Source organism: Scyliorhinus canicula, chromosome 6 (assembly GCF_902713615.1).
Source record: "Scyliorhinus canicula chromosome 6, sScyCan1.1, whole genome shotgun sequence".
Classification (NCBI taxonomy): Eukaryota; Metazoa; Chordata; class Chondrichthyes; order Carcharhiniformes; family Scyliorhinidae; genus Scyliorhinus; species Scyliorhinus canicula.
In genome coordinates, this window is record NC_052151.1 from 39057812 (window position 1) to 39076022 (window position 18211).

The window sequence follows — 18211 nt, forward strand, 5'->3', positions numbered from 1 at the left end:
CTTGGTTTTTGAGCTTTGCAAAGAGGTTAATGGCTGTGATAGTGCAGCGGCTGTGTTACCAGATGGGTAATGTGAAGGCCTGAACCAAAGGTCAGAGTTCAAATCACACTGTCAGTTTGAGGATTTTAATTCAGTTAAAGATTAAAATTTGGCAGTAAGAAAACCTGTACCACAGCGGAAGTGAACACAAAAGTAGTCGTAAAAGTCTGTCATTTCTTTCTGGTTTGAGTTATACAAGATCTCAATCTCCCATCGATGCGGTTGACTTTTAACTGCCTTCCGAAGTTACAAAATATCCACTTATTGCATTGAACCTGGGCAACTAGAAATGGGCAATAAATGGCAGTGATGCCATATCCAGAGAATGCATTAGAAAACTGAGATTGAGCATTCAGGTGACCACTTCATTAGGATATGGTTCTTTTCTGAGGGTAAAGTGAATGGCAGTGTCTAGGAACTCTTGCTCTCCCACCCAGGGGCAGCAGGTTAAATATCCACCCTGTTGGCAAATATCCAGCCTCAAGGTACTGGGAGGGGGTTCAGAGGTCAAGATGTTGACTTCCGCTTCAGCTAAGAAATGAAAGGCAGTTCACGGATAGCGAGGTAGCTGTTCCCCTCCCTGAGATGGTGCCAGTCAGGATTTAGAGGGCGGCGCGGTGGCACAGTGGTTAGCAGTGCTGCCTCAGTGCCAATGCCCCGGTTTCCATTCCAGCCTCAGGAGTTTGTATATTCTCCCTGTGTCTGCGTGGGTTTCCTCTGCATGCTCCAGTTTCCTCCCACAGTCTAAAGACGTGCTGTTAGGTGGATTGGCCATGATAAATTACCACTTTCATGTCCAAGGATGCATTATGGGGTTATGGGGATTAGGTGGGGGAATGGGCCTCGGTAGGGTGCTCGTTTGGAGGGTTGTGTAGACATGATGGGCCGAATGGCCTCCTTCTGCACTGCAGAAATTCTATGATTCTATGGGGATGGGAGCAGCCAGAGATGTTTTCCCTTCTCAATTTCTTCTTTCTTCTCACTTGGAACTTTAGCTCACCCCACCAAAACCACACAGATGAAATACTCTCAGCAACAAAAAATGATCATAACTAGTTCAGCCGTTCATGGCCAAGTCTTGCTGGAAACAATATCGGGTCCTGTTCTCCTCTGCAAAAACTGCTCATTGTTCCCACAACTTTTTAGAATGTCAAGGTAACCTTCAGATTCTTTTCTTTACTGCGAGGTGTCTTCGCAAACTCCTCTCGTGGGGCAAAAGATCATGGCCGTGATTCAACGACTCCCAATTTGCTCAACGGGTGAATCACGTGACTCAGCGCCAGGCATCGGGCCGATCGTGAATCATACGACTGCCTCCGCCCGGTGCAATCTGGGCGAGATCCAGATCTGCATATTTAAATGAATCTAACGTCTCTATACAGATGTTGGATTCACCCCAGGCCTCTATGGCTGCACCTGCAAGATCTCCCCAGGGCCCAAACGTGAACCAGGCATTACGGCATCTTGGGGTATCTCGTAGGCCATCGGAGACCCCTGGTTGATCGGGGACAGGGCAGGGTGATACTCTGGCACTCCCCCATGGCACCACCAGCCTGGTAATCCTATGTGGTTTGCTAACCAAATGTTGCTAAATAGAAAGTCGACTCAACTATTAGAAATAATTAATATCGACCACCAGGCCATCAATTCCTTGTGCTTCCATACGTGGTCTTTGCAATTGTTCAATCAGCAGCTCCCTCCTACAAGATCTGGCGGTGTTCTGAAGAAATAGGTGCTGCTTCTCAATAGGCAACCCTTTAGGACTATAAAAACCTATCTTGATTGATGGGCCTTTCACAGGAAGAAGTGGTTCGTTGTGCGTTTGTTTTGATTAAATGTGAACACCATCTCCTGATCTTCCTTTGTATTAGTACAGATCAAAGAGGAAGAGGTATGGCTCGGCTTTGAAATCTTTAAAGCCTTTTCTGTAACTGTGATGCGTACAGCGGGAAACCAGATCATCTTTTTCTCATCTAAAATTAAAGACTCCTTCTTCAGTACATTTGCATTTGACTTGAAAACAACTGAATTTCGTTTGAATGCTGCAGTTATATTACAATTTACAACAGGCTGTTTGTGACCGTTAAAGTTCAGATAAAGGCCATTGCTAATAACCATATGAAGGAACAGAGCCTGGTTGTTGTGAAACCAAACATATTTTTGCGGGTCAATTCATTTTTTTTAGGTGGGAAACTAACAAACTATTCATGATGAGAAAACACTTACCAACTCTCTCTCCAGCAGTTAAGAATCCTTTGGTTTGGACTTCCACAATGTCCTGAAAACCAATTATGTTTAGTGGGCATCCCAGGACACCCTTGGTTCATTACTCATTAGTGGAAGAATACAAAGGTATGATGACTGCCTTGCTCTCATGAATTCCATTCTCCAAATTAGTTGTTGTTGAGACATTTGCTTTCACCTTCCTGGAGCACTGCTTTTTCTTTTTTACTTCATTTAAGGGATGTAAACATTTATTACCCATCCCTAATTCCCCTTGAGAAGGTGCTGGTGAGCTGTCTTCTTTGAACTGCTGTAGTCTTTGTGGTGTAGGTACACCAGCTTGCTGTTTAGGGAATTCCAGGCTTGTAACCTCTATGAGTAAGGGAACAGTGATATTTTTCCAAGTCATAGTGATGTCCTTGTTCTTCTAGCTGGTAGAGGTTGCAGGATTGGAAGATGCTGTTGAAGCTGCCTTGGTGCATCTTAAAGATGGCACACATCTGCTGTCATGGTACGCCAGTGGTGGAGGGAATGAATGTTTAATGTGGCAGACCTAAACTGGAGGGACACCAATATCCTGGGCGAGAGGTTTGCCAGAGCTCTTCGGGAGGGTTTGGCAGAGGGATGGGAATCAGAGCTATGCATCAGAGGATAGGATAACCGTTGAACAGGCAGAAATAGTATGCAGCAGGTCTGTGAGGAAGGATAGACAGTTGATAGGGCAAAGTTGCACTCAGTGGAATGGGTTAAAGTGTGTCTGTTTCAATGCAAGGAGTGTCAGGAATAAGGGAGATGAACTTAGAGCATGGATCAATACTTGGAACTACGATGTTGTTGCCATTACAAAGACATGGAACTCACAGGGGCAGGAATGGTTGTTAGATGTTCCGGCGTTTAGATGTTTTAAGAAGAATAGGGAGGTAAAAGAGGAGGGGGAATGGCACTGTCAATTAGAGAGTGCATCACAGCTGCAGAAAAGGAGGTCGTCGAGGAGGGTTTGTCTATTGACTCAGTGTGGGTGGAAGTCAGAAACAAGAAAGGAGCAGTCACTTTATTGGGAGTTTCTATGGATCCCCCAATAGCAGCAGAGAGATAGAGGAACAGATTGGGCGGCAGATCTTGGAAAGGTGCAGAAGTAACAGAGTTGTTGCCATGGGTGACTTGATCTACCCTAATATTGACTGGAACCTCCTTAGTGCAAATGGTTTGGATGGAACAGATTTTGTCAGGTGTGTACAGGAAGGATTCCTGACTCAATATGTAGATAGGCCGACTAGAGGGGAGGCCATATCGGACCTAGTGCTCAGCACGAACCAGGCCAGATGTCAGATGTTTCGATGGGAGAGCATTTCGGTGACGGTGACCACAACTCCTTAACCTTTACCATAGTCATGGAGAGGGATAGGAACAGACAGTATGGGAAGGTATTTAATTGGGGGAGGGGAAGTTATACTGCTATTAGGCAGGAGCTGAGGAGCATAAATTGGAAACAGATGTTCTCACGGAAATGCACAACAGTAATGTGGGGCTTGTTTAAGGAACACTTGCTGCTTGATAGTTTTGTCTCACTGAGACAAGGAAGGAATGGTAAGGTGAAGGAGCCTTGGATGACAAGAGAAGTGGGGCTTCTAGTCAAGAGGAAGAAGGAAGCTTACTTAAGGTTGAAAAAGCAGGGATCTGGAATGGCTCTAGAGGGCTACAAGGTAGCAAGGAAGGAACAAAAATTGAATTAGGAGAGCTGGAAGGGGGCATTAAAAAGCACTGGGGGGAAGGATTAGGGAAAACGCCAAGGCGTTCTACACTTATGTGAGAAATAAGAGGATGACTAGAGTGAGAGTCGGGCCGATCAGGGATAGTGGGGGAACTTATGCCTAGAGTCTGAGGCGATGGGTGAGGCCCTAAATGAATATTTTGCTTCAGTATAACCAGAGAGAGGGACCTTGTTGCTCGTGAGAATAGCGTAAACCAGGTTAATAGGCTCAAACAGGTTGATATTAAGGAGGATGTGCTGGAAATTTTGAAAAGCATCAGAATAGATAAGTCTCCTGGGCCTGACAGGATATACCCAAGGGAAGCGAGGGAGGAGATTGCTGCACCGTTGGCGATGATCTTTGCGTCCTCACTCTCCACTGGAGCAGTACCGGATATTGGAGGGAGGCGAGTGTTGTTCCCCTGTTCAAGAAAGTGAATAGGGAAATCCCTGGGAATTACAGAGCAGTCAGTCTTATGTCTGTGGTGAGCAAAATACTGGGAAGGATTCTTAGAGATAGGAAAAACATAGTTTGATTAAAGATAGCATGGCTTTGTGAGGGCAGATCATGTATCACAAGCCTCATTGAATTGTTTGAGGATGTAATCGAAGCCCAACTTTGTGTCATCTGTAAATTTGGAGATATTACATTGAATTCCCTCATCTAAATCATTAAAATATATATTGTGAACCGCTGGGGTCCTGGCACACATGACCACCAATGCACCCATTATTTCAAGGGCCACTTCCGTAACTACTCTGGGATGATGTTTATCAGGCCCAAAGGTTTGCATAACCTGATTACTTCAAATGTCTGAAAAAAGCATTATGCAAAAATGTTACATATTCACATTAATATATCAAATTTATCCATGGGGTGGGCTCTACAACCTAACATTGGGATTTCGCACCCCCCCCCCCCCCCCCCCCCCCCCAATGCTAAATTGCCCTTAGTGTCCAAAAGTGCCCTTAGTGTTGGGTGGGGTTACTGGGTTATGGGGATGGGGTGGAGGTGTGGGCTTGGGTAGGGTGCTCTTTCCAAGAGCCGGTGCAGACTTGATGGGCCGAATGGCCTCCTTCTGCACTGTAAAAATCTATGATTCTATGATTCATTTATTATTATTATTGTCCGGGACGTGTTGCACATGGGCACAGATGGCATCATTATCTGAAGAGGTGGAAAACAATCAGCAGCGAACATCCTCACTTCTGAATTTGTGGTGGAGGGAAGGTCCATTTGTGAAGCAACTGAAGATAGCTGGGCCTACGACACTATCCCCAGGAACTCCTGCAGTGAATCCTGGGTTAGAGATGTAGTCCTCCAGCAGCCATTACCATTTTATCTGTGCTAGGTATGACTCCTAGTGGAGAGTTTTCTCCCCAATTCGTGTTAACTTCAATTTTACTGCGGCACCTTTGTGCTAACCCCAGTCAAATGCTGCCTTGATTGTCAAGGGCAGACCTTCCTACCTCAGCTCTCTAAATAAGGTAATGTGGCAAAAAGCGTTCTCAACCCACCTTTGCAGCTGTACAACCTACACTATATTATCAGCTAGGAACAGCCTGGAAACCATGTCAATTTTATAGACTAAACTGATGGCTACAAGTTCCATCTTTTTGTATATGTTGTGTCCTCCAAACGCAGACTTCCACAAAGATAACATTTACAGTAATCCAAATTATACAGAAGGGATAAACTACTAATGAAATGAATGAAAATCGCTTATTGTCACGAGTAGGCTTCAAATGAAGTTACTGTGAAAAGCCCCTAGTCGCCACATTCCGGCGCCTGTTCGGGGAGGCTGTTACGGGAATCGAACCGTGCTGTTGGCCTGCTTGGTCTGCTTTCAAAGCCAGCGATTTAGCCCTGTGCTAAATGGTTGGACATATTACAAATCCTAATTAATCCTGCCTCACGGCGCCAAGGACCCGGATTCGATCCCGGTCCTGGGTCACTGTCCGTGTGGAGTTTGCACATTCTTCACGTGTCTGCGTGGCTCTCACCCCCACAACCCAAAAGGGTGGATTGGCCACGCTAAATTGCCCCTTAATTGGAATTTTTAAAAAAAAATCTTAATTAATGACTACACGGATGACTTCCGGTTGCGGCTATGACCAGCTAAGTCGCACATTTGGCAGCTCCTGCGACAAAGGTGTTTAAGGGCCGATTGGAGGGCCCCGACGGTACTGTAAAGACAAATCCCGGTGGGGGAAGGCTCCCTGAGGAGAGTGAGACCAACCTTATGGTCGGTACTCGGAGAGGGGCGACAAAAAAAGCGGCAGCAGCTCCCCAAAAAAAGCGGGGGAAGAGGACCAAAATGGCGGCCGGTGGCGCACTAGAAGATTGGAGAAAATGGGCGGAGGAGCAGCAGGCCGCTCTCCTCCGGTGTTTTACGGAGCTGAAAGTGGAACTCTTAGAGTTCATGAACGCGACGACCACAAGGCTGATGGGGGCCCAGGCGACCCAAGAGGCGTCGATAAGAGAGCTGCAGCAGGAGATGGCGGTGAGGGAGGAGGAAGCCACGGTCCTCGTGGGAAAGGTGGAGGTGCACGAGGCACTCCACCTGAAATGGCAGAGCCGCTTTGAGGAGCTGGACACGCGAATGAGGCGGAAGAACTTGAGGATCCTGGGCCTAGCAGAAGGCCTGGAGGGGCCTGATCTCCCGAAATATGTAGCGGAGATGTTGAGCTCCCTGATGGGAGAGGGGGCCGGTCCATCGCCCCTGGAGCTGGAAGAAGCATATCGGGTCATGGCTAGGCGGCCTAGGGCAAACGAGCCCCCGAGGGCGGTGCTGGTGCGGTTCCAGCGTTTCTGCGATCGGGAGAAAGTGCTGAGGTGGGCCAAGAGGGAGAAAAGCAGCAAATGGGAGAATTCGACGGTGCGGATATATCAGGACTGGAGTGCGGAGGTGGCAAAGCGGCGGGCCCGGTTTAACCGAACGAAGGCGGTGCTGCACGCAAAAAGGATCAAGTTTGGAATGCTACAGCCAGCGCGCTTGTGGGTCACCTACAAGGACCAGCACCATTACTTTGAGACCCCAGAGGAGGCATGGACTTTTGTTCGGGAGGAAAAGCTGGACCTGAACTAGAACTTGGGAACGCCGGCGGTCGAGGCCGCCCGAGTACCTTTGACTGATCAAGTGGCCCATGTCTTTCTTAGGCCAGGTCGGAACTTGGTTAAAGTTGATGGATCGTTTGGTTTCTTTGAAACTTGTGTTATGGGGGGTTTCTTTGTTCCATTTTGTGTGTCTCTTCCCGTTGCCAACTTCCCTAAATTATTGTTGTTGTAGGGGGGGCTTTTTTTACTGTTTTTTGATCTGTTCTTTAAGGGTTATGGTTACTGTTGGTTAAGTACGTTATTATTGGGTAGGTATTTAGATATTTAGTTATGCAGGCATAGTTATGTATTTATGTATTTATTTGCGATTTGTTATTTATATTGTTATATTGTTAAGTTGGGGAGGCGGGACGGGGGGGGGAGCAAGTGGGTTATGCGTGTTTTCTTTTTCTCTTTTTTCTTCCTCTCGTTTTAAGGGGGCTTTGTTATCGGTGTGGATGGGGACGGGGGTGGAATTGAAGATGGCGGGGTAGGGTGTGGCCGGGCGAAAGCGCGGGCTCTCCCCTGTTTCCCGCGCGCGGGACGGAGGAAGGGGGAGGAGAGAAGAGTGGGGTGTGGCCAGCAATGGCGGCTTTTCCCGCGCTGAAGCGGAGTCAGAGAGGGATGGCAAGGGGGGGGGGGGAGGCCCCTCCCCCCCCACATCGGGAGGAGTCGGAGTGTGGCAGGGGCAGCCGGGTCAGCGAAAACCAGCTGACTCTCGGGAGTACGATGGTGGATACACTGCGGCTAGGAGGGGTCCTAGCCAGGGGGGGGGGTTTAGGGGGGGATACCGGGTTGCTGCTGGAAAGGCTGAGGACGGGAAGGGAAGAACGGGAGGAGAGAGGGGGGGGGGGGGCCGTCGCCATGGGGAACGGGTCAGAAGGGGAGGGTCGACCCGGGGCGAACAGGGGACAGAACATGGCTAATAGACAGGGGAAAGGGACGGGTCGCTCCGCGACCCGGTTGATTACTTGGAATGTGAGGGGGCTGAACGGACCGGTCAAGAGATCAAGGGTTTTTTCACACCTAAAGGGACTGCAGGCGGATGTGGCAATGTTGCAGGAGACTCACTTGAGAGTAGTAGACCAAGTGCGCCTGAGAAGGGGGTGGGTGGGACAGGTGTTCCACTCAGGCTTGGACGCAAAGAACCGGGGGGTGGCGATTTTGGTGGGAAAGAGGGTGTCGTTCGTGGCGGCGCAGGTGGTAGCAGATAAGGAGGGTAGGTACGTGATGGTGAAGGGTAGGCTGCAGGGAGAGAATGTGGTGCTGGTAAATGTATATGCCCCGAATTGGGATGACGCGGGTTTTATGAGGCGCCTATTGGGCCTCATTCCGGGTCTGGAGGCAGGAGGCCTGATCATGGGGGGGGACTTCAACACAGTGCTCGACCCTGGGCTGGACAGATCGAGTTCCAGGACGAATAGGAGGCCGGCAGCGGCGGAGGTACTAAGGGGGTTCATGGAGCAGATGGGGGGGGTAGACCCTTGGAGATTTGGCAGGCCAAGGGCGAGGGAGTATTCTTTTTTCTCCCACGTCCACAGTGTGTACTCCAGAATAGACTTTTTTGTACTGAGCAGGGGGCTGATTTCGAGAGTGCAGGACACGGAGTACTCGGCCATTGCGATTTCGGACCATGCACCACACTGGGTAGAGGTAGAACTGGGGGAAGCACGGGACCAGCGCCCGCTGTGGCGCCTGGATGTGGGGCTGCTGGCGGACGATGAGGTGTGCGGAAGGGTCCGGAAGGGCATTGAGAGATATCTGGGCACGAACGACACGGGCGAGGTGAAGGTGGGGGTAGTCTGGGAGGCCCTGAAAGCAGTGATCAGAGGAGAGCTGATCTCCATAAGGGCACACAGAGAAAGGAAGGAGAGGCAGGAGAGGGAGAGACTGGTGGGGGAACTTATAGAAGTGGACAGGAGATATGCGGAGACACCAGAGGAGGGGCTGTTGAGGGAGCGGCGCAGTTTACAGGCCCAGTTTGACCTACTGACCACTAGGAAGGCGGAGACGCAATGGAGAAGGGCACAGGGTGCGGTCTATGAGTACGGGGAAAAGGCGAGCAGGATGCTAGCACACCAGCTGCGCAAGCGAGATGCAGCCAGAGAGATTGGGGAGTGAGAGAGAAGGGAGGGAACGTAGTGCAGAAGGGGCAAGAGGTGAACGGGGTCTTCAGGGATTTCTACAGGGAATTGTACCGGTCTGAGCCGCCCAGGAGGAGGGGGGGAATGGAGAACTTCCTCGATAGATTGAGGTTCCCAAAGGTCCAGGAGGAACGGGTGGAGGGGCTGGGGGCGCCGATAGAGCTGCAGGAACTAGTTAAAGGGATAGGCCAGATGCAGGCGGGGAAGGCGCCGGGGCCGGATGGATTCCCGGTGGAATTTTATAAGAAGTATGTGGACTTGGTGGGTCCAGTGCTGGTGCGAGCCTTCAATGAGGCGCGAGAGGGGGGGGCTCTGCCCCCGACAATGTCACAGGCCCTGATCTCCTTGATCCTGAAGCGGGACAAAGACCCTGTACAGTGCGGGTCCTATAGGCCTATCTCCCTCTTGAATGTAGATGCCAAACTGTTGGCAAAGGTCCTGGCAACCAGAATAGAGGATTGTGTGCCAGGGGTAATCCATGAGGACCAGACGGGTTTCGTAAAGGGACGACAACTTAATACAAATGTCCGGAGGCTGTTGAATGTAATTATGATGCCAGCAGTGGAGGGGGAGGCTGAGATAGTGGTAGCACTGGATGCGGAGAAGGCATTCGATAGGGTGGAGTGGGAATACCTGTGGGAGACGCTGGAACGGTTTGGGTTTGGGGAGGGATTTATCAAGTGGGTGAAGCTGCTGTATTCGGCCCCGATGGCGAGTGTGGTTACAAACGGGAGGAGGTCGGAGTATTTTGGGCTCCATCGAGGTACCAGGCAGGGATGCCCCCTATCCCCCTTACTATTTGCATTAGCGATCGAACCGTTGGCGATGGCACTGAGGGGTTCAGGGGGTTGGAGGGGACTGACAAGGGGAGGGGAGGAGCATTGGGTATCACTCTATGCGGATGATTTGTTGTTGTATGTGGCGGATCCGGAAGGGGGAATGCCGGAGGTAATGGAAATACTAGCGGAGTTTGGGGACTTTTCGGGATATAAATTAAATGTGGGTAAAAGTGAGGTCTTTGTGATACACCCGGGAGATCAGGGGGAGGGAATTGGGCGGCTCCCCTTTAGGAGAGCAGTAAAGAGCTTCAGGTACTTGGGGGTGCAGGTGGCAAGGAACTGGGGGACCCTCCACAAGCTGAACTTTTCAAGGCTGGTGGAGCAGATGGAGGAGGAGTTCAAGAGGTGGGACATGGTACCGCTGTCGCTAGCAGGGAGGGTGCAGTCAGTCAAAATGACGGTCCTCCCGAGGTTCTTGTTTCTGTTCCAGTGCTTGCCCATCTTCCTCCCCAGGGCCTTCTTCAAGAAGGTAACTAGCAGTATTATGGGCTATGTGTGGGCGCATGGCACCCCTAGAGTGAGAAGGATTTTCTTGGAACGGAGTAGGGACAGTGGAGGATTAGCGCTACCCAATCTTTCCGGATACTACTGGGCGGCGAACGCATCGATGGTGCGCAAGTGGGTGATGGAGGGGGAGGGGGCAGCTTGGAAACGTATGGAGAGGGCGTCCTGCGGCAATACAAGCCTGGGGGCGCTAGTAACGGCACCATGGCCGCTCCCCCCCACAAGGTATACCACGAGTCCGGTAGTGGCGGCCACCCTTAAAATCTGGGGGCAGTGGAGGCGACACAGGGGGGAAGTGGGGGGTCTGATGGCGGCGCCACTGAGAGGGAACCACAGATTTGTCCCGGGGAACACTGGCGGGGGATTCCAGAGCTGGCACAGGGCGGGCATCAGGCAACTGAGGGACATGTTCATAGAGGGGAGGTTTGCGAGCCTGGGAGAGCTGGAGGAGAAATTTGAGCTCCCCCCGGGGAACACGTTTAGATACCTGCAGGTGAAGGCATTTGCCAGACGACAGGTGGAAGGATTCCCCTTGCTTCCCGATGGAGGGGCGAGTGATAGGGTGCTGTCAGGGGCCTGGGTCGGAGAAGGGAAGGTCTCGGACATCTACAAAATAATGCAGGAGGTGGAGGAGGTACCGATAGAGGAGCTGAAAGACAAGTGGGAAGCGGAGCTGGGAGAGCAGATAGAAGATGGGACATGGGCGGATGCCCTAGAGAGGGTCAATTCGTCGTCGTCGTGCGCAAGGTTGGGCCTCATCCAATTTAAGGTGCTGCACAGAGCCCATATGACGGGGACTAGGATGAGTCGGTTCTTCGGGGGAGAGGACAGGTGTGTTAGGTGTTCGGGAAGACCTGCGAACCATGTACATATGTTCTGGATGTGTCCGGCACTGGAAGAGTTCTGGGAGGGGGTGGCGGGGACGGTATCGAGAGTGGTGGGAACCAGGGTCAAACCAGGGTGGGGGCTAGCGATTTTTGGGGTTGGGGTGGAGCCAGGAGTACAGGAGGCAAGGGAGGCCGGAATATTGGCCTTTGCGTCCTTGGTAGCTCGGAGAAGGATCTTGATTCAGTGGAGGGACACAAGGCACCAAGCGTTAACACCTGGGTTTAAACGACATGGCAAGCTTCATCAATGGAAAGAATCAAATTCGCCCTGAGAGGGTCGGTACAGGGGTTCTTCCGGCGGTGGCAGCCCTTCCTTGACTTTCTGGATCAGAGATAGGAACCGGAGGCCGGAACAGCAGCAACCCGGGGAGAAAAGGGGGGGGGGGGGGGGGAAGGTGGGGGGGGATAGCAACGAAGGGAGCACGTCAGCGGGGGGCCGCGGGCAATGACTGCCCGAGGCCATCGGCCAGAAAGGGAAAAAACGGTTTGGTTGCTAGACTGATAGTGCGGGGGGGGGGGGGGGGGGAGGGGGGGGGGGGGGGTGCGCGCGGGGGAGGGCGGGGGGAGGTTTTTCCAGGGGGGACTTGTGGTGTTATAATTTAAAATGTAATAGGGGTAAATGTTTGTATCGAAAAATTTCAATAAAAATTATTTAAAAAAAAAAAAAAAAAAATGACTACACGGATAAACAGAAGTATTCAGTGGGTCAAAAGATTTGTTAAATCAGTTATTTGACATTAGAAAGGGAGCAGAAAGATTCTCAGGAATGGTGGTGCGGTTGAGGAACTGCAGTCACTGTAGATAGATTGGAGAAGCTGAGGCTGTTCTTAGAGAAGAGAAGATTGAGAAGATATTTGATAGAGATGTTCAAAATCATGAAGGATAAGGAGAAATTGTTCCGATTGGTGAAAGCCAGAGCACACCAACTGACTGACAAAGTAGTAATGGCAACATCAGAAAAACATCTTTACACAGCAAGTCTTTGGGATCTGAACTGCATTGCCTCAAGAGTGTGGCAGAAGCAAGTTCAATCGTGGATTTCAAAAGAACCTTGGATCATTATCTTTTTTCTTCATTCATTTAAGGGATATGGGCGTCGGTGGCTAAGTCAGTATTTGTTGCCCATCCCAAGTTGCCCTTCAGAAGACGGCGGTGAGCTGCCTCCTTGAACCTCTGCAGTCCATGAGGTGTAGGTACACCCACAGTGCTGTTAGGGAGGGAGTTCCAGGAAGAGGAAAGATCTGAAGAGGAAGTATGTGCAGGGCTATGGGGAAAACAAACAGGGGAGTGGCACTAGGCGCATTGCTCTTGCAGAGAGCTGGCACAGACACAATGGGCTGAATGGTCTCTTCCTGTGTTGTAACCATTTTATGATAGTTGAGCTGTGAGTACATTTGTGTCTGGAGGCTGAGATGGACAGATTTTTAATCAGTAAGGGAATCAAGGGTTATGGGGTAAAGCGGGAAAGTGGAGCTGAGGATTGTATCAGATCAGCCATGATCTCATTGAATGGTGGAGCAGATTCGATGGGCTGAATGGCCTACGAGGTCAGTTTCCTATCTAGTAAAAGTTAATGCATATAAATAACTCCAAAGGAGAAACTGTGCAGAACTGAGGGCTGTGTTTGAAAAGACTGCAGACGATCAGTCCGTGCTTAAGCTGCGATAAAAAAATCATGGAAAATGTATTCAGTGCTAAGGTCTTTTAATAAAAGTTCCAATGGTTTTAGTCAGCTCAGTGGTCGTGGGAGCCGTGTTGGAGAAAACACCATCAAAGGCGGTTGAGCTAACCGGAAAAATCTTGCAAATCTATAGTTTCTTTCACAAATGAGTTTCACTGCCAATGAAATAATTGTGACGTGCAGTCACTGTCGTAATGTAGGAAACACGGAAGACAATTAGCACACAACATGTTCTAACAGACAGCCATGTGATCATGATCAGATCATCTGTTTTCTGTGATCTTGGTTCAGGGATAGAAATTGGTCAGCACACCAGCGAGAGCACCTCTGTCCTTTTGTTTAACATTTTTCCAATGAAGGGGCAATTTAACGTGGTCAATCCACCTACCCTGCACATCTTTGGCTTGTGGGGGCGAGACCCACGCAGACACGGGGAGTGAAGTGTTGGCTAGTGTGGACTTGAGAGATGAACAGAAACTTCCAACACTGATGAAGGTTCAACTCAATTTTATTAACTAACTTCTAACTAACCAGCACATGATGACTGTGCGTCTAAATGATGCTAACTTAAACTAGAGACCTAAGCCTTGTCCGAACCAGTTGATTCTCTCAGCACGTGATGTGAGTCTGTGCTGGGCTGGATGAGTTCTTGTTACACTCAGAGGCAGCACCCAGAATGAGCGGGAACCGTGGTGCCCTCTGCCTTTATAGTGTGTGTATTCTAACTGGTGATTGGCTGCGGTGTTTGTACATGTTGATTGGCCCCGGTGTGTGTCCATCAGTGTGTGTCTGCACCATGATATACTCGTGTATATTATGACAGGGAGAATGTACAAAGTCCACACAGACAGTGACCCGGAATCGAACTCGGGTCCTCGGCACTGAGAGGCAGCAGTGCTAACCACGGAGCCACCGTGCCGCCCACAACAATTTTGTTCTTAATCAAAACATTACCATGAAATCTCTTATTTATCTGAGAGGGCAGATGTGGCCTCAGCTTACCGCCTCACCCAAAAGACAGCACTTCTGACAGTGCAGCACCCTGTACTGTCCGTCTAGATCTTGTGCCCAAATCACTGAGGCAGGGCTTGGGCCTATGACCTTTTGATTCAGACATTCATGCTGCCAACTTAGGTTTGTGCTCAATCCTTGAATTAGATGGAGCTTGCAAGCTGTGACGCAATTTCAATACAGTAATCAATAAAGAGTGACAAAATGATTGTCGCTGGCAAGCACTGTATCAGCGTCGTCAGAACATTGAGGCACTTGGGATTGAACGGTGTTGCTCATACCCATGTGTCAATAACAACAACAACTTAGATTTACATAGCGCCTTTAACATAGTAAACGCTCCTCAGATGTTCTCAAACAAGCAACAAAAGGAGATGATCGGCTTTAAGGGGAGCTTAATGGAGGAAATAATTCTAGACCTTCGGAGCTAGGCAGCCGGAGGCATGGTCACCAATGGTGAGAAATTAAAATCTAGGATGCATAAGATGTCAAAACTGGAGGAGCGTTGAGATCTCAGAGGGTTGTAGGACAGGGAGAGGTTAGATTTAGGGAAGGCATAACGATGGAGGTATTTGAAAAGAAGAATGAGAACTTTACAATCGAGGTGTTGCCGGATCTGGAGCCAATAGAGTTCAGTGAGCACAGAGGTGATGGGTGAAAGGGACTTGATGTGAGTGATAGTGTCTGAGAAACAGTGTTTGTGGTAGGAGAGCCCAGGGACTCCCTAGCGATGTGTTCTCACTTGGGGGGGTGTGAGGTAGTGTCCATGCATTTGGGGGGTGACATTGCCCGTGGGTGAAGGTATGTGGGGAACCCACAAGCTCACTTGGAGATCGGGGCACTCTTTCAAAATGGCGGCCTGATCGCGGAGTTCAGTTTCCCAGTGCTGAAAATAATTCTAAGGGTGCAATTCCCAGGCCTTGTTGCGCACTCGCTCGAGCAAAACAAAGCTGGTGAGTAGCGGGAAAGGCTGAAAACGAGAAACGCGCCAGGCGGCAAATGTTCGTGGTGCAATCAGTCCACTCTCGCAGTCAAAATGGAGTTCTCACTGTAGCGTGGCGAGAAATCAATTATCACCACTTAAGCCCCATTTTCATACAATTAACGGGAGCCACCCCATATCCAACGCCTCCCGTCATTTATCGATCTCCCCAGCAAGTGGTCACACTGGCACCGTTTAGTACTCTATTGAAAATGCTGAAGCTGGCGGAAGGGCTTCTGCAGGGAGCCAAGGAGGTGAGTAGCAACCTTTGCTCACAGGCAAGGAGCCCCGGGGCACTGGGTTTGCCTTGCTGGGGAGGCCGCTGAATGACAGGAGGCCAGTGGATATGGGGTTGCTCTCATTGATTGTATGAAAATGGGGCTTAAGTGGTGATGATTGGTTTCTCGCCAGACTACATCAACATCCTGATTTTGTACAAGGTTATGCAGGAGGCGGAGGAGGCGTCAGTAGAGGAGCTGAAAGCTAAGTGGGAGGGGGAACTGGGGGAACAGATCGAAGACGGGACATGGGCTGATGCCCTGGAGAGGGTTAATTCTTCCTCCTCGTGTGCGCGGCTTAGCCTCATCCAATTCAAGGTGCTGCACCGGGCCCACATGACTGGGACGAGGATGAGTAGGTTCTTTGGGGGTGAAGACAGGTGTGTCAGGTGCTCGGGGAGTCCAGCGAACCATGCCCATGTGTTCTGGGCATGCCCGGCACTGGAGGAGTTCTGGAAGGGGGTGGCAAGGACGGTGTCAAGGGTGGTGGGATCCAGGGTCAAGCCAGGATGGGGACTCGCGATTTTTGGGGTTGGGGTGGAGCCGGGAGTGCAGGAGGTGAAAGAGGCCGGTGTGCTGGCCTTTGCGTCCCTAGTAGCCCGGCGAAGGATCTTACAATGGAAGGATGCGAGGCCCCCAAGCGTGGAGACCTGGATCAATGACATGGCGGGTTTCATTAAGCTAGAGAAGGTCAAATTCGCCCTGAGAGGGTCGGTACAAGGGTTCTTTAGGCGGTGGCAACCTTTCCTCGACTTTCTGGCTCAACGATAGGGTACGGGGACAGTAGCAGCAGCAACCCGGGGGGGAGGGGGGGGGAAGGGGGAGGGAAAAGGGGGGACGACGGGGGGGACAATGACTATGTTTGTTTATTTAATTTAAATTTATTTTTAAGTTCTTTTGTTGTTCATTGGGGTTGGGGGGATGTGATACATGCGTCGATACGGTCTGGGGGGTGTTACAGTATAAGTGCTGCGGTCCTGCGAGTCCGCCCTCAGTTCCGCATAGTCGCAGGCAGGCTCAGTTGTAAGCCGATTAAAGCCACAGTTTACTTCAACTCGTGTCTCTGAATGAATTGATGGTCGCATCAGTGGACAAACAACATAGCAAGAGAAAGGGTAAGATCAGGGCATAGAGAAGCTGAGATAGAGCTGGACATTGTCAACATACAGGACCTGGTGTGTGTTCAGATATTGTCATCGCAGAGGTGCAGAGAGACGAGAAATAGAAGGTAGATCCTGGAATTCAGGTGTAATGATGTGAAGGGGCAGAGAAGCCAATACAGCTGCCTCTAGGGGCACACGAGAGGTAAAGGCCAAAATCTAATGAATCCAATGCCCTTCATGTTGTAGTAAGTGGTGCTACTATGCTGCCTGCGCTTTATTTATGTGTGTGATTGTGTGTATGGGGAGCACGCCGACAATTCGGGTATCGCAGGCACAGTGACATTGGTCATCTAAATATACAGGCAAATGTATCTGACATGCAAATACGAAATTTAGTGATTAAAGCAAAATACAAAATTCCATGAATGAAAATAAATAGTTAGACAAATATATTTGCTTTACCTGTTGCACTTTCTCTCTGAGACAAAGCAGCTTCAACATCGCACATCTGGTTTCGCAATTCACTGACCCGCTGGAAGGCATCGAGTTTCAAATTACGCTCGTGGACCAACTTACAGCGTACCTAACCAGGGTCAGAAAATGGGTCACATTGTAGGGCAGTGGTCTCAACAGGCTTCTTGCACAAAAGGTATCAAAGGAAACAAGGCATCCAGCTAACACGGCTTTGTTAACTTCCGATCAACACACAATGCGACTAATTACTGAATAACCAAGATGAAGGGCAAGGGGCAAGGATCGAGGATGAGAAAAGTGGTCAATACAGGCCCAGAGCACATTATCTAGACTGGCACCTAAGTGCCACGCAGTTGGAGGCTGCGCCATTTGGATGAGACATTAAACCGGGGCCCCGTTTGTCCTCTTGGTTGGATGCCAAAGATCCCACGGGATTATTTGAAAAGGAGCAGGGAACTCTCCTGGAATTATAATATTGCTGTTGTGAGAGCTTCCTGTGTGCAAAATGGCTGCCACATTTCCCACATTGACAATAGTGACCACACTTCAAAAGCGATTTATTGGTTGTAAAACTCTTTGTCCTGAGGTCATGCAAGGTGCGGCATGAACACAAGTTGCTGCTGTTTTGCTTTTTTTTTCAAGATTTTAAAGGCCTGAAAATAGTAAGACATTAGAAAGGTGCTTACGAAGCTGCACAAATTGGCAATTTAACCGTTCTTTCCTCTAACGAGGCAATGGAAAGACCGAAACCATTGTTTTTAGCACCCTCTATAAATCTCGCTTTGTCGCCAGTGACACTTTCCCCAGATTCTCAGTCAGGCTGAATGCAAAATCTTGGGGTTCTGTCGACCTAAAGCTTCAAACCTCACACTCTATTCATCATCAATTCTGTTTGCTGTCACCACCTGCTGTATCCACGCACACCTCACTCCCATTACCACTCCCACTGAAATCTTCAACACTTCTAGGTTCAAATCTCCATGATCGCCACCTTATAATAAACATTGATTTCTACTTGTTGGCCACCTTAGATCGCACTAGGTTGTACCTCCAATTTTTCTCAGTCACACTGTCTCTGTAGTAACCTCAAATCTGCATCCTATTACCCCCTTGCTTACCAAGAGTCTATCCACCTCTGCCTTAAAAATATTCAGACTCTGGGTGGGATTCTCTGACCCCCCCCCCCAGGCCAGAGAATC

The 18211-nt window shown here is 49.8% G+C and overlaps 1 protein-coding gene across 1 annotated transcript in view; it reads right to left on the minus strand.

Moving 5' to 3' along the window:
• LOC119967914 (coiled-coil domain-containing protein 162-like) overlaps positions 1–18211 on the minus strand; it is a 208669-nt gene that overhangs the window by 24876 nt on the left and 165582 nt on the right. The window contains exon 30 of the mRNA XM_038801010.1: positions 17001–17121. Coding sequence (XP_038656938.1) covers positions 17001–17121 — 121 coding nt within the window. The remainder of the gene's footprint in view (positions 1–17000; positions 17122–18211) is intronic.